We start from the raw sequence: 13167 nt of genomic DNA, 5'->3' as shown, positions 1-13167 counted from the left end.
TAATAAAAAGTTTACTCAATAAACTACATATATGATATCATATGAAAACTCCTTCCATCTCTTATTTTGTGGGAAATTCTCAAAAGTTTTGTTGTTTAATTTCCAGGTGCACAGCAGATTAAAAGTGGGGAAAGTTAGAGTCAGAAATGTTGATTTTAGTGAGAAGTGGTAACTATCAACCTGATAATAAAGGAGGAGTGAGAAATGCTATAAAAAGCAGACATAGTGGGGCCAGCCCAGTGGCATAGTGGTTAAGTTCACGTGTTCTGCTTTGGCGACCTGGGGTTCATGGGTTCGGATCCTGGGCACACATCCAGCACTGCTCATCAAGCCAAGCTGTGGCATCATCCCAACTACAAAATAGAGGAAGACTGGCACAGATGTTAGCTCAGCAACAATCTTTCTCAAGCAAAAAGAGGAAGATTGGCAATAGATGTCAGCTCAGGGCCAAACTTCCTCACAAAAAAAAAAAAAGAAAATACAGTAATTCAAAACATACTAGTTTGGAACCATTTAGGGGAAGACAAACATCGCAAAAATCATTACTAAATCAAGAAGCATCTTGGTATGACAGTGCAGAACCATTGCTGATGACAAGCTAAAGTCGTTAAGGAAAGGGCAAATTAAGTTCGGTATCTTTTGTTGTAATTAAATTTTGGTTCAAATGAATACATTAACAGTTATGACATGCTCAGTCATCCAAACTTAGTAATAAAGCAAAATTGATCAATACTTCCATAAGCAAATTAACAATTTAAAAATTCATGCATTGAGACTAGAAGCAAATGTGAGAGATATTATGCACATATAATAATAAACCTTTCCTTTGCTTTTAAAAAGGCAGCCAAATCTACATTTCAGATAAAAATAAAAATCATTAAGATTTATTACTGGAGGTGGACTTTTTAAACTTTCATTAGTAAAACTATCACCTTTAAGTTTCAGCTATCCAAAACAATTCGTTCCATATGCATTCCTGATAGTGAATGTTATCCCAATTTTAATGCCAGTAATAATAATTCTTGCTTTATAAGTGTCCATTTCTTTTAAAACTAATTATAATATCTTTACCTTGCAAATGAACTTTCATTTAGCAAGTATAAACTAGAAAATTTGATAAATGTGTTGGCAAAAAAAAAAATTTTAACTCTGATTTAGTGGAAAAACACACATAAAATAAAAAGATGTTTGACAGCCCAGGATAATATGTTTGCAAGATAGATGACAGACAACAGATTAAAACCTTTAATATAGTTCTTTCAAAGGAATTTAAAAAACTGTAAACACCACAATAAAAGTTGGGAAATTTAAATAAGTATTAAATAAGCATATGAACAGATGGGGCAATAGCCAAAGGTGAACTAAAGGTCAAGAGAGTAAAGTAAACTTTTATTGTGAGATGAGACTAAGCAAGTTTATACATGGGCAGAGGCAGCTAACATGAAGAATCTGAAAATATAGAAAACAATGAGGATACATTATGGAGCAAGGTACTGGAAGACGTAGAAAGGGTGGGGGGGGCCAGCCCAGAGGCGTAGTGCTTCCATTTTCACACTCTGCCTCAGCAGCTTGGTGTTCCCAGGTTCAGATCCCAGGGGCAGACCTCTGCACCGCTCATCAAGCCATACTGTGGGGGCGTCCCAGATAAAAAATAGAAGAAGATGGGCCCAGATGTTAGCTCAGCAACAATATTCCTCAAGCAAAAAGAGGAAGATTGGCAACAAATGTTAGCTCAGGGCCAATCCTCCTCACAAAAAAAATGGGTGGAAAAATAAAATGTGATACACACACACAGCAGTGAAAATGAATGAACTAGAACTACTTCAAACAACATGGCTCAATTTCAAGAACATCATATGAAGTATAAAGAAAAAGTCACAGAAGAGTACATATATTACAATTCCATTCCAACAACGTTTTGCTTGGGCTACAGAAAGCCACAAGACAATATTGCTCCCTCTCTACCAATGAGAAACAACTTTATAATCTAAAAAATCATGATTTTCATTCTCAAGCCCATCAGAGAGCTACAGTCATAAGGCAACCAAGTAAATGGAATTCTAAGGAGTGGCTGTGAGAGATGAGACATATACAGTACGTCACTTTGGCAGAGCACAGGGCGAAGAGTTGGCTGTCATAGTGCAGGTACAAAGAAAACTGCTTAAATTTTAGTCAACTTATAAAGATCAAGTGCGGGCTAGTGTAGCACCTTAGAATAACTGGGAACCTCATACTCAGGGGAGTCAGCTCTTTTCCACTGGCCTCCGGAGCTCACAAGAAAAACCAGGAGCAGGCAAGGAAACCAGAGACAGTCCTCTTTGGTGGCACACAGGCACAAAAGCCCACCTTCTTCCCTAGACTCTTTCTGCTTATGAAGCAGAAGCTTCAAGCCACTGGGAGAGTGACAGAAAACCCTCCCACAGCCAGGGACCAGGCACAGAGCCACTGCTTCCAAAGGAGGGGTGGAAGCAAAAGCACTCTGCTCCAGGGGTAAGGGCAGAAAAACCTCTTGAGCCCAGGATCTGCACTGTTACATGCGGTGGGTAGTGCTCACTTGGGTTGGGGCAAGAAACTGTCATGCAAGTTTGGCTTCTGGGGAAAGGGGGACAGCAACACAGAAAAATCTCCACCCCTGAAAGAGCAAGAAAAAAAAGATCTGTTGTCAAATTAGAAAGCCATCAACAGCGCCAGAACCAGAGATAACTCAAATGTTACAACTACCAAACAGGGAAATTAAAATACTTATGATTAATAAGCTAAATGATATCATGGAAAAGGTGGACAATATATACACAAGGACATGGGAAATGTCAGCAGAGATGGAAGCTGTTAAAGAGAATCAAAGAATTACTTCAAGAGGCTTAGCAGCAGACAGAACACAGTGGAGGAAAGAATCAATGACCTTGAAGATGGGTCAATAGAAAGCTTTCAGTTTGAATCAAAAAGAGAAAGGACAGCAAAATAAAGACAGAACAGAGAATTCAAAAATTGTAAGATAATATAAAATTGTCTAACAAAGGTGTAAATGGAATCGCAGAAAAAAACAAGAGGGAGAAGAGGACAGAAGAAATATCTGAAGGGATAATGATGAATTTTCTAAAATTAATATAACACAGCAAACCAGATATCAAGAACCTCAGGAAAACCCAAGCAGAAGTAGAAAAAAAAAACCTGACAGATCATAGTCAAACTGCTGAAAACCAAAGATAAAGAAAAAACCTTAAGGCAACCAGAGAAAATAGAGATATTACATACTGTGAAACAAAGATAAGAAATGCAACACCAATTTTTTTTTAAAAAAGCTGGAGGGGCTCTGTTAATATTAGAAAAAATAGACTTCAGAACAGACACTATCACCAAGGATAAAGAGAGAGATCACATAATGATGAGGGAGTCAATTCAGCAAGAATACATCATAATCTTAATTGAGTATGCAGTTTCAAAATGAGTAAAGTGAAAACCATAGAACTACAAAGAAAAATAGCTAGGAGTCAAGAAATGACATTTAAAACCAACAAATCCACCAACATGTAGATATTTGATGTTCCTAAGGTGAACATTATTTTAAAGTATATAACTGATCAAAATCATATGGTGGGAGAGAGAAAAGCAGAAAGGAAGACAATATATACTAATTACATCACTCCTTATAAAAGGAAATTAGTAAGTATTGTCATTCTCTAGGAAAGAGAACTATAGTATATTGGGTAAAGTTTTAATTATAAAGGTACCCAATAGAATATATAAACCTTTCTAAATATTATAAAAAAATTTTAAAAACATTTATTGAAAGTTTTTTTAACTTATAAAATCATATAATATTTTTAAATAGCAGACTAAAGTCAGATATATTTGTTATATGAATAAACATAAGTGGGCTAAACTTACTTATTAAAAAGAAAATAAGATTTTCAAATTGGCTTGCAAGGCAAAACCTAACTCAGTACTATTTACAAAATAATGCAACTATAACTAAATGGCTAAGAAAGATTAAAAATAAAAGACTGGTCAAAAGTATGCACACAGATGCAAACTAAAAAAAAGCAGGTGTCATATTTTTTATGTAAGTGGGTAGAATTCTGAGCAATTTGCATTAAGAAACACAGGAAAGAACATTTAAATGCTATCAGTGTGCAATTTCCAATGAAAGATATATATGTACCAAATAGATTCGTATAGCACCCATACAAAAGGGAAAACATACATACACAATAAGAGATAATAATCTACTTCTCTCAATCCATGAAAGAACAAGTAAAACATATGGAGAACTAACATAATTAATGTTGACTCTAATTGATGTATATCAAACTGCAGTGTCCCTTCTCAATATCGGAACTGATTTATTTGGGACAGCAATGTGCCCGGCTGAAATACTACATTCCCAGACCTCCCCGCATCTAGACACAGCCACATGACTAAGCTCCAAGCAGTGAGGCGGAAGATGAAGTATCGTTTGGAACTTCTGAGAAATCTTTTTAAAGAGAAAAAGGCACATCCTTCCTTTTCGTCCCTATCCAGAAAACAATGGATATGATGGCTGAGCTTGAGCATCGTCTTGGACCCTGAAGACAAGGACATGTGAACGGCGAATATGAAAGATCTTGGGTCTCTAACAACTTTGTAAACCTACCATGCTAGCCCTGGACTACCTAACTCTAGATTATTTTTCTTTTGCCAAAAAAATTCTTGTGTCGTTATGCTGTTATAGTTGGGTCTCTGTTATACGTACCTGCGTCTAATCCAAATAGATATGCACCTGAAAACAAAGAGTGCCCAAAGAACGTTCACCGAAATGGACCATAGATTTTAGGACATACACATACACAAACCAAACTCGAGAAAACAGCTGGAGGGACTAGCCTAAAGCAGGAGAAGGGTCATCTCCTCCTCTGAGACTAGAAGGAGACCAGGTGCACACACAGGTAAGTTTATAGATGTCGGGCAGAAAGTCAAGGGCTTTTTCCCTCCTTGATCACCTCAATTTTCTCTGTGAAATAGGGGCCATAAATGTTCAAAAGGCAGGGGAGGGAGTAGTGACTAAGCAGGTTTGTGCAGTTAGAATGCCACTAGGGGATAAGAGAGGAAGTTGAGAAGGGACAGGCTAGTCGATTATTGGTGTTTTGGTTTTTGTTATTATCCTTCTTTGGATCCAAGAACAAAATTTTCATTTTCAGCAGTTCTGCCGTGTATAAAGGGAAAAATAAAATGGTTAGGTTCAGAGGCTCATTAAGTTGGAAAAGTGGTCTAGACATGAAATAAGAGAAACAGCCCTTGTCGGCTCCCTTAAAGCTGAGGGCTGGGGAACAAGAAGCAAATTTGTACGCCTCAGCTAATACATATGCAGCAGACCAGATCCCAGCGTATCAAGGAATAAAGTCTCTTATTTTAGGAAGAAAGCCTAAGCAAATTTATAACTCAAGGTTAAAATAAACTTAAAATTAAACAAAACTAACAATTTAACCCAAAGTCCCTAATTTATGCCTTGATGTGCGCCTCTTACTGATTTTTACAAATTAATAAGTTAATACTAACTTAAATATTTTGCTAGCTTAATAGAAAAAAGTTACATAAGTAGCCAATAAGAAAAGAAGATCAACTCACCAAAGGATATTTTGCGAGGCTTAAGAGAGCATCACCACCTGGTGGTAGATTCATGGTAAAAGCAATAAAACAGGAAAAGGAAATGGTCAGTCTCTGTCATTGACAACATTCATTATGAGACGTCAAAAACCTTGGCCAACCCTAATGACCAAAAAAAGTAGTGCTATTATAAGTGCTTAGTTTTCAATGCAATAGAATAATAGAAATTTTTCTTTAGAAGCACGATCAAGATTTAAGATTTTCACACAATATTCCACGTTGTACATAAATTCTGCCTACAAAATTCTTGAGTTATGGTATATTGCCTCTGCTAAATATCTGTAATGATAAAAGGCTTATTCTCTGAACACCATAGATTGTGAACTTAAATTTGAAATGTTTCGGGGCCTTCAACCAGTAAATCTAATTTTGCAATCTGATGCAAACAGAAAAACCCTATGATATCTTCCACAGCCTGGCTTCAAATATCTCTCTTATTTTGCTCTTCTCTGTTATAAATACATCCTTTTCTTCAACTGACTTGACTTCCAGACTCTTTACATCCAGATCTTCCAGATATACTTTGATTTGTTGACGTCTATTTTTATTGCAGTGCCCAAAATAAAACTGAGTTATCTCAGATGTAGTCTAGCCAGTAGAACATAGACACTTCTGTTAATGATACCCATGTTTCCCTTACAGATTTTAGTAGCTGTTTCACGGTTCAGCTCATATATTTTAGTCATTACTATTCCTGAATAGCTCTATATTGTATGGTGACCAGTAATCTAAGTGTTGGGGTAGACTGAGTAGATTTAAGGACCAGCGTTTACTTTTGAAAGTAAATTTTTAACCTCAGCTAACTCTCTGTTCTACAAACTTCCACCATAAACCTAACGATACGATAAAAGAGAGTCAATAAAAGAATACCTTCATGATAACCACGGAGAAGAGACAATAAAACATAAATTTTCTGACTAATTTTGCTGCTCAGCCCAGACTCCTATTAATGATGGAGCATCTCACAGCCTGGGGGCTCAAGCGGGGTCTAGATGCATCTCCCTGAATTGGGAGTGGAAACCCAAGGACGGCCTGAGGATCTCCCTCTGCACTGGCCTTTGTGGCAATATAATAAAGCAAACAAGGGTGTTCTCAGTGGTAAAAGGCTATTGAGAATTTTTTCTGGGGAGACTTTAGGCAAGAGAGGTAGAGGCTAAATGTTGTTTTGGCAGTAGCAGCTTCTGCAGCAATAACAGAATCTTCTGCAGGCTCTAGCAAAACAGGATCACACTGCTTAGAGAAATGCCATCAGTAACTCTGGACAGATGCTTGATACAGTTCTCTTGTAAATATCTGTTAGTAAGGTAAGTATTTACCATAACAAAGGTTTTCACTTTGACTTCTCATTCTCTTCATATTTCTCAGGATGACATATGTGCCCATATGAACACATGATACAGATGTGACTCAAAAGTTTTTTACTTTTGACCCAGAAAAAGAAACATTATATATATAATTTCAGCTATTACGTGTGTGGCTGTATGTAAGAATCTATATGAAATAAACAGTATGTGAAAAAAGATTTTATTAGAAAGCAAGTAATTCTCAATCAATTTATTTCTGTCTATGATTAAAATTTAGCCTTATCTTTTATCTTTGTGTTCCAGGGACTTTGAAGGCAACCATTTTCATAATTTGAGAAATTTGACTTTTATTTCCTGCAGTAATTTAACTGTTTTGTAAGTAATGTTCTATCCTTTTCAAATAATGTTATACCTCTTTATAAACAAAATGAATCATTTATGTGAACAGAAGCTAGCATAAACATGCATAGTCATTAAGGCAAGTGTTCGCTCTTGACTTGAAGTTTTTTGAAATCAAAGCATGTGGGCAAAATTATTGAAGTTCAAACAAAGGGTAACCACAGATTCATACCATATATGAACCGTCACAGTGGCACTGTATCAGCTAAGACCTGTTTTTCTCAAACTTAAATAATACCCATTTTATTGGAAAGAAATTCCCATGGACCGCCTAGAATCTGTCCTTGGATCTCAACTTGAAAAACACTAAGGTAAAGTCCTAATCTATAAGAATGTTTGCCCTTTTCAAATTACTACTGTAAAGATTGTGGGAAAAAATCTAATTACAATCAAAGTGAAAGAAAAAATCTGCGGAATGTCCGCACCCCTGAGTATATAATTGTGGTCACCAGGATAAGCCTTAGAATATTACTGAGTGTAATTTCTCTTTATGCCTCTCTGGCCTATTTTTTTTTTTTTTTTTTTTTTTTGATTCTTCTCCCCAGAGCCCCCTAGTACATAGTTGTATATTCTAGTTGTAGGTCCTTTTGTTTGTGGCACATGGGACGCCACCTCAACATGGCCTGACAAGCAGTGCCATGTCTGCACCCAGGATCTGAAGCGGAGAAACCCTGGGCCCCCGCAGCAGAGCACTCGAATTTAACCACTCGGCCACAGGGCCGGCCCCTTCCCTGGCCTATTTTAAATTTCCATTGTCTCTTCCACAAAAGTGAAGGATGCTGGGCCTTCCTTCAATATAAAAATACAGCCGCCTCATTCACAGTTTATTTTTCCAGAACAGTATTTTTCAAACTGTGGGTTGCAACTCACAAGTGAGTAATAAAAGCAATGTAGTATGCCCTGACTAGCATTTTTTAAATGAAATGGAATTTAGCTAAATTGAATAAAAATATCAGAGTGCAATTGAGATAATGTATTGTTTCATGAATCTTAGGTTGTGTGGGTGTATTTTATGTCCCAATGTAAAATGCATTTTTTTTACTATAGGTTAACATGGGAAAAGTTTGAAAACCATTATACTAGAACACATAGGACCCCTTTGTTTAGGCAGTGCAATAGCTACCATGGATACAACAATAATTTTTCTCCAATTATGCCCCCCACTGCAATAGGTTCAAAGCCACTGAAATATGTGAACTCTTCTGCAGAGAGTTCCGCAGTCTTCAGATGCAGGATGCTCTGTATCAGTCGTGCAAAACAGTTCACACTAATTACCCAAAGGAAATCAAATTGCGCCTAAAGGACATATACCAAGTAGATAGCCAAAAAACTTAGAACTTCTTTTCTATTCTACTTGTATTTGTTTTCAAAGGAACCTTTGGATGAAGAAATCATTTGTGAGTTTCCTCTTGGCAAGGGCTTGTGCTTTTCTGGTCCAGGGATATTGGGAAAATGTAGTAATGGTTTGGAGTGCTGGGAGGAAATAAATATTTAAGGATGGTACAAGGCCAACTTCCAGACATGTCACACAATGTTTAAAGAATTGGAAATCCTTTAAGACTTTTCTATGAGTTAGTCCTTTATGCTTGCTCATAACACGTGACTTTAGCGCAGAAATGAATTGTCGAGAGTGAAAGTCTGATTCAACATCCCAAACTAGAGATAATCTGAATTGGTCCAATTTAGATTAGACTTCTTAGGCAACTCCACCCTAAATCACATCAACTACCAAATGTGTATGAGTGAGTGATATCGTGTCGGGGGTATTTGTTAGACAGACGTGCTACACAGACTGAAGAGGCAACTCAAAAACATCTTCCTGTGCTCTGGGTTGTATGATACTTAGTCTCTGTTCTCAAGAGTTGAGGTTTTCACTATTTCTCTTTTCTATTTCACTTAAAATTTTGAATAATATTTTATTTTTATCGTCATTAAAGGATTTGGGAAATTTAAGATTAAAATTAGATTGGGTAATTTATCATACGACTTCAAAATATCTTGGTGTGAAAAATGCACTATGTATAATTATCTGTGCTTTTGCAGGCTGTTAATCTCCTCTCTAATAGCACATTTATCAGTTACCTCAAGAAGCTACAACATATTTTTGTTTTACTTTCAGGGTAATGAGGAAAAACAAAATTAATCAGCTAAATGAGAACACTTTTGCACCTCTCCAGAAACTAGATGAATTGTAAGTTTGATTAAACATATATTGATAAGAACTTCCTTTCCACTGTTTTAGTTCATAGTTGTTTCACATATGTGCTTTTATACATTTAAGGAATATTTCTTTTCTCTTTACCTAGCATTATTTATATACACCCTGAGCCACAAAGGAATCCTGATAGCTTACAAAAATACACATAAAAGAAAAAACATATAATAAATATTTGAGAAAAGTGAGATAAAGGAAATATAGCTGCAGAGAAAAAATAAAGTCAGGGTAAAAGTAATCTATAAAATACATCCTACATCCCTCTGTCCCTCTGCTAGTGAGGGACAGAAAATTTGTCTTTAAGTTTCCTAGGGGGTTAGGATTCAGAGACCATAAGGGTAAAAAGACACCAGTTTGCTGGTTCTAAAACCAAAGGATAATCTTGGATTTATAAGGAAATTGGATACTTCCTTGGATAACATTCCAACCTATGATAACAGAAGAGGGAGAGAAGTTGACAACTACTTATAATGTCCCTTTTTAAGATAAATGACACAATTCCAAAGAGCATTAAGACAACTCTGTGATGAACCAAAACCTTGTGGTCCAAGTACATAGTGACTTATTGTAACAATAAAATGTATGTAGAACAATGGATGAAGTGCATGTTCCTCAAAGAATTTTTTATTTTTTTAGTATTAATTTTATCAATTGGGTTTTTGCTAAAGTTTGGACTAGCAACTTGTTCGATTTTGTGTTTCTGGGAAGAATATAGACTGTGGACAGATCTACGTGTTTTGACAATTAGCTGGGCTGGCCATTGATTTATTAGAACTTTACCATAAAAATTAAGGAATATAACTAGAATGTTTCTCTGGACACCTTACCTGTGTACTGAAATAAGTGGAGGGAATACATATGTCACAAGCAGGAACACTCCTCAAGAAACAATCCTGCTTTCTGCTCTGAAACATTTAATAAACCAGCCATTGAAACTGCAGCATTTTTTCTGTAACCATTAACCTCAAACATTTTTCGGTAGGCAGTACCAATCATTCAGAAAATGTGTGAAAAAATCTCAAGAGACCTTAGAACCAAGCATCTGTTTTAACAATTCCTGGTATCTGGCAATTGAACCATATCGTCAGCATATAGGAAATTATTTTATTCTCATTAGTAGGGAAAGGTTCACGCAGGTGATCCAAAGGTATTATCTAGCCATCAAAATACAAGTTAGTCTAGGGGTCCATAGTTTTCCTTGTGTTATCCTACTTGCAACTACTCTCTGAATATAAGAAGGCAATTCCTCCAAATTCTAACCTTCTTGGTGGTGGTAAGGTACAGGTTTTACGCAAGTATCAGTAACCAGCAGTGAACATGGAACACAAACAGCTTAGTCCATAACCAGTGCTAATCCAGGTTCAGGGGTAAAGAAAAGGGCAACAATAACTACAGAGAAGGTAATGAAGGCCAATAATTAGTTTTACCTAAAGCCTGCCTTATCCCATATTAACCACTGGCCTGAAAAATCAGATTTACAAGGATAAAAATGGCATGGTTTCTAAGAGGTGATGGTTTTAAATGGCTGGGTTTAGATCTAAAATAAGAGGATGAATCTCCTTTTGAAAGAGGATTGACTATACTCTGTGCCGCCTCAGGCTTGATCACACCAAAAGAGTTAATGAGGGCAAATAAATTGGCAGCAATCAGGATTCACTTGTCACAGTAGACTTTAAGTAGCTCTGGTGGCAGGAAATCTTTGCCACGTGCTTGATTTAACTTGTGCTTTTAACATCAACTACTCTAGGTGATAATGTGTTTCCTCAGCGAATTCAGAAATGGACCTGGAGTCCAGTTAAGTTTAGACCAACTTTCCTAAACAGAAACTGAGAAAATGGTCCTTTTACGTGTCACTTAGGATCTAGGCCATTACGCGATTCATGCTGTAAGAACCATATGTCAGAATTATCTCCAACAGCCAAAACCAGCGCTCCCACCAGAAACTATTGAATGTGACATTTGGAGTTTTAATATGCTAGTGGACTACTCTAAATCTGTTTTTCACATCACCTTGCTAATATGACCAATATTTTACTTGGCTTCTCATACAAGGAACTGAAATTGTGCTCCCTCTTTTACCTAAATGTGAAACAGACAGATTCGTCTGTTAATAGTCTTCTAATTGGGGATAGAAAGAATAGCTAAAACTAAAACTAAGCTAGAAACTGGATAACCCAAGATGAATAGGTATAGTTCTCTTACTCAAAGAACTCACAGCCTTCAGAAGGGAAGCACATACGTACAGAAATAGTTTCAATATAACGTTATGCATGATGTATGTATCATATGCGCTACTGTTCCCACCCAAGGCAGGGGGGGTCATCTGCCCATCACAAAACATGCCAATAGTCAAGAGGCAAGGTGTAGGAGAGAAAGGGTTTTATTACGGCTTGCTAGCAAAGAGGAAGATGGCTAACTAATGTCCAAAAGAACCAACTTACACAACAATGACTACAAGCCAGTTATATAGGGGGCAGGCCTCCAGACAGGGGAGGCATCTGGTCTGCAGATGGTGGGGCAGACATCTGGTCTTAGTTCCTGTAATCTTTTATTTTACTGGATATGCATCAGAGATCGGAGCAACATCCTATACACTGATCTTTCACTTGTCATAGATGGTCTCTATCAGCATAGGGGTCATGATAATGACCAGGGGTTATCACATTCCTAAGGAACTCAAAAGGACAAAGTTATCAACTTATTGTAGCTGAGAGGGGCCGTAAAATCTACAGAGCATGTATATCTCCTGGAGAGTGCATGTCCAGCTGTGTAGTTAATCAGAGGTCATTCAAAGTTACAATATGGTTTCTTTGCTGTGATTTGGCTTCCCTTATGTCAACCTTGTGTTGAGCCGGTATCACTGTGATAGAAGTGTGCACAAGGAGTATATGAGAGAACAGACAAAAGAATGCCTAACCTCTCTGGTCACAGGGGAGTGACATTTGAGCAGAATCTTGAAGGACAAATAGAAATTCACCAGGACAAGAAGAAAATCTTATTACAGGCAGAAGGAAGCACCCAGGCAAAAACATGAAGGTTAGAACACTGAAGTGCATTCAGGCCATGGTGAAAGTCATTGTGACTGAGTAGAAAGCGGTAGGAAATGAAGCTGGAAAGATAGAGTGGCTAGATATTTAGATAATTAATGATATTTTATGATACACTAAACAGTTTTGATTTTATCTTCTAGGCAACAGGGAGCTATTGAAGGATTTCAAGAAAGGGATGAAATTTTAGAAAGATTCCTGTGATTGTCAAATCAGAACAATCTATCTTAGACAATTCACGTATAAATATGTAAATAACAAAAATAATCTCAAAGTTCAGTTTGCAATATGAAAATAAAACATTTACAGCAAAGACATTTATAATACGTATTAGGTTATATTAGCTACTTATTTTTAGTTTTAAAAACTCAGTCTAGGGACCGGCCCCATGGCTGAGTGGTTAAGTTCATGCGCTCTGCTTCACTGGCCCTAGGCTCATCAGGCCACGCTCAGGAGTGTCCCACATGTCACAACTAGAAGGACCCACACTAAAAAATATACAAGTATGTACTGGGGGGATTTGGGGAGAAAAAGCGGAAAAAAAAAAGAAAGATTGGCA

The 13167-nt window shown here is 36.9% G+C and overlaps 1 protein-coding gene across 9 annotated transcripts in view; it reads left to right on the top strand.

Annotated features, from left to right (window-relative positions):
- RXFP1 (relaxin family peptide receptor 1) overlaps positions 1-13167 on the top strand; it is a 109431-nt gene that overhangs the window by 79328 nt on the left and 16936 nt on the right. For all 9 annotated transcript variants that reach the window (XM_070608794.1, XM_070608795.1, XM_070608799.1 and 6 more), the window contains 2 exons: positions 7251-7322; positions 9466-9537. In XM_070608794.1, coding sequence (XP_070464895.1) covers positions 7251-7322; positions 9466-9537 — 144 coding nt within the window. The remainder of the gene's footprint in view (positions 1-7250; positions 7323-9465; positions 9538-13167) is intronic.

The sequence above is a fragment of the Equus przewalskii genome, chromosome 2 (assembly GCF_037783145.1).
Source record: "Equus przewalskii isolate Varuska chromosome 2, EquPr2, whole genome shotgun sequence".
Classification (NCBI taxonomy): domain Eukaryota; kingdom Metazoa; phylum Chordata; class Mammalia; order Perissodactyla; family Equidae; genus Equus; species Equus przewalskii.
This window is presented reverse-complemented; position numbering and strand designations above follow the sequence as displayed.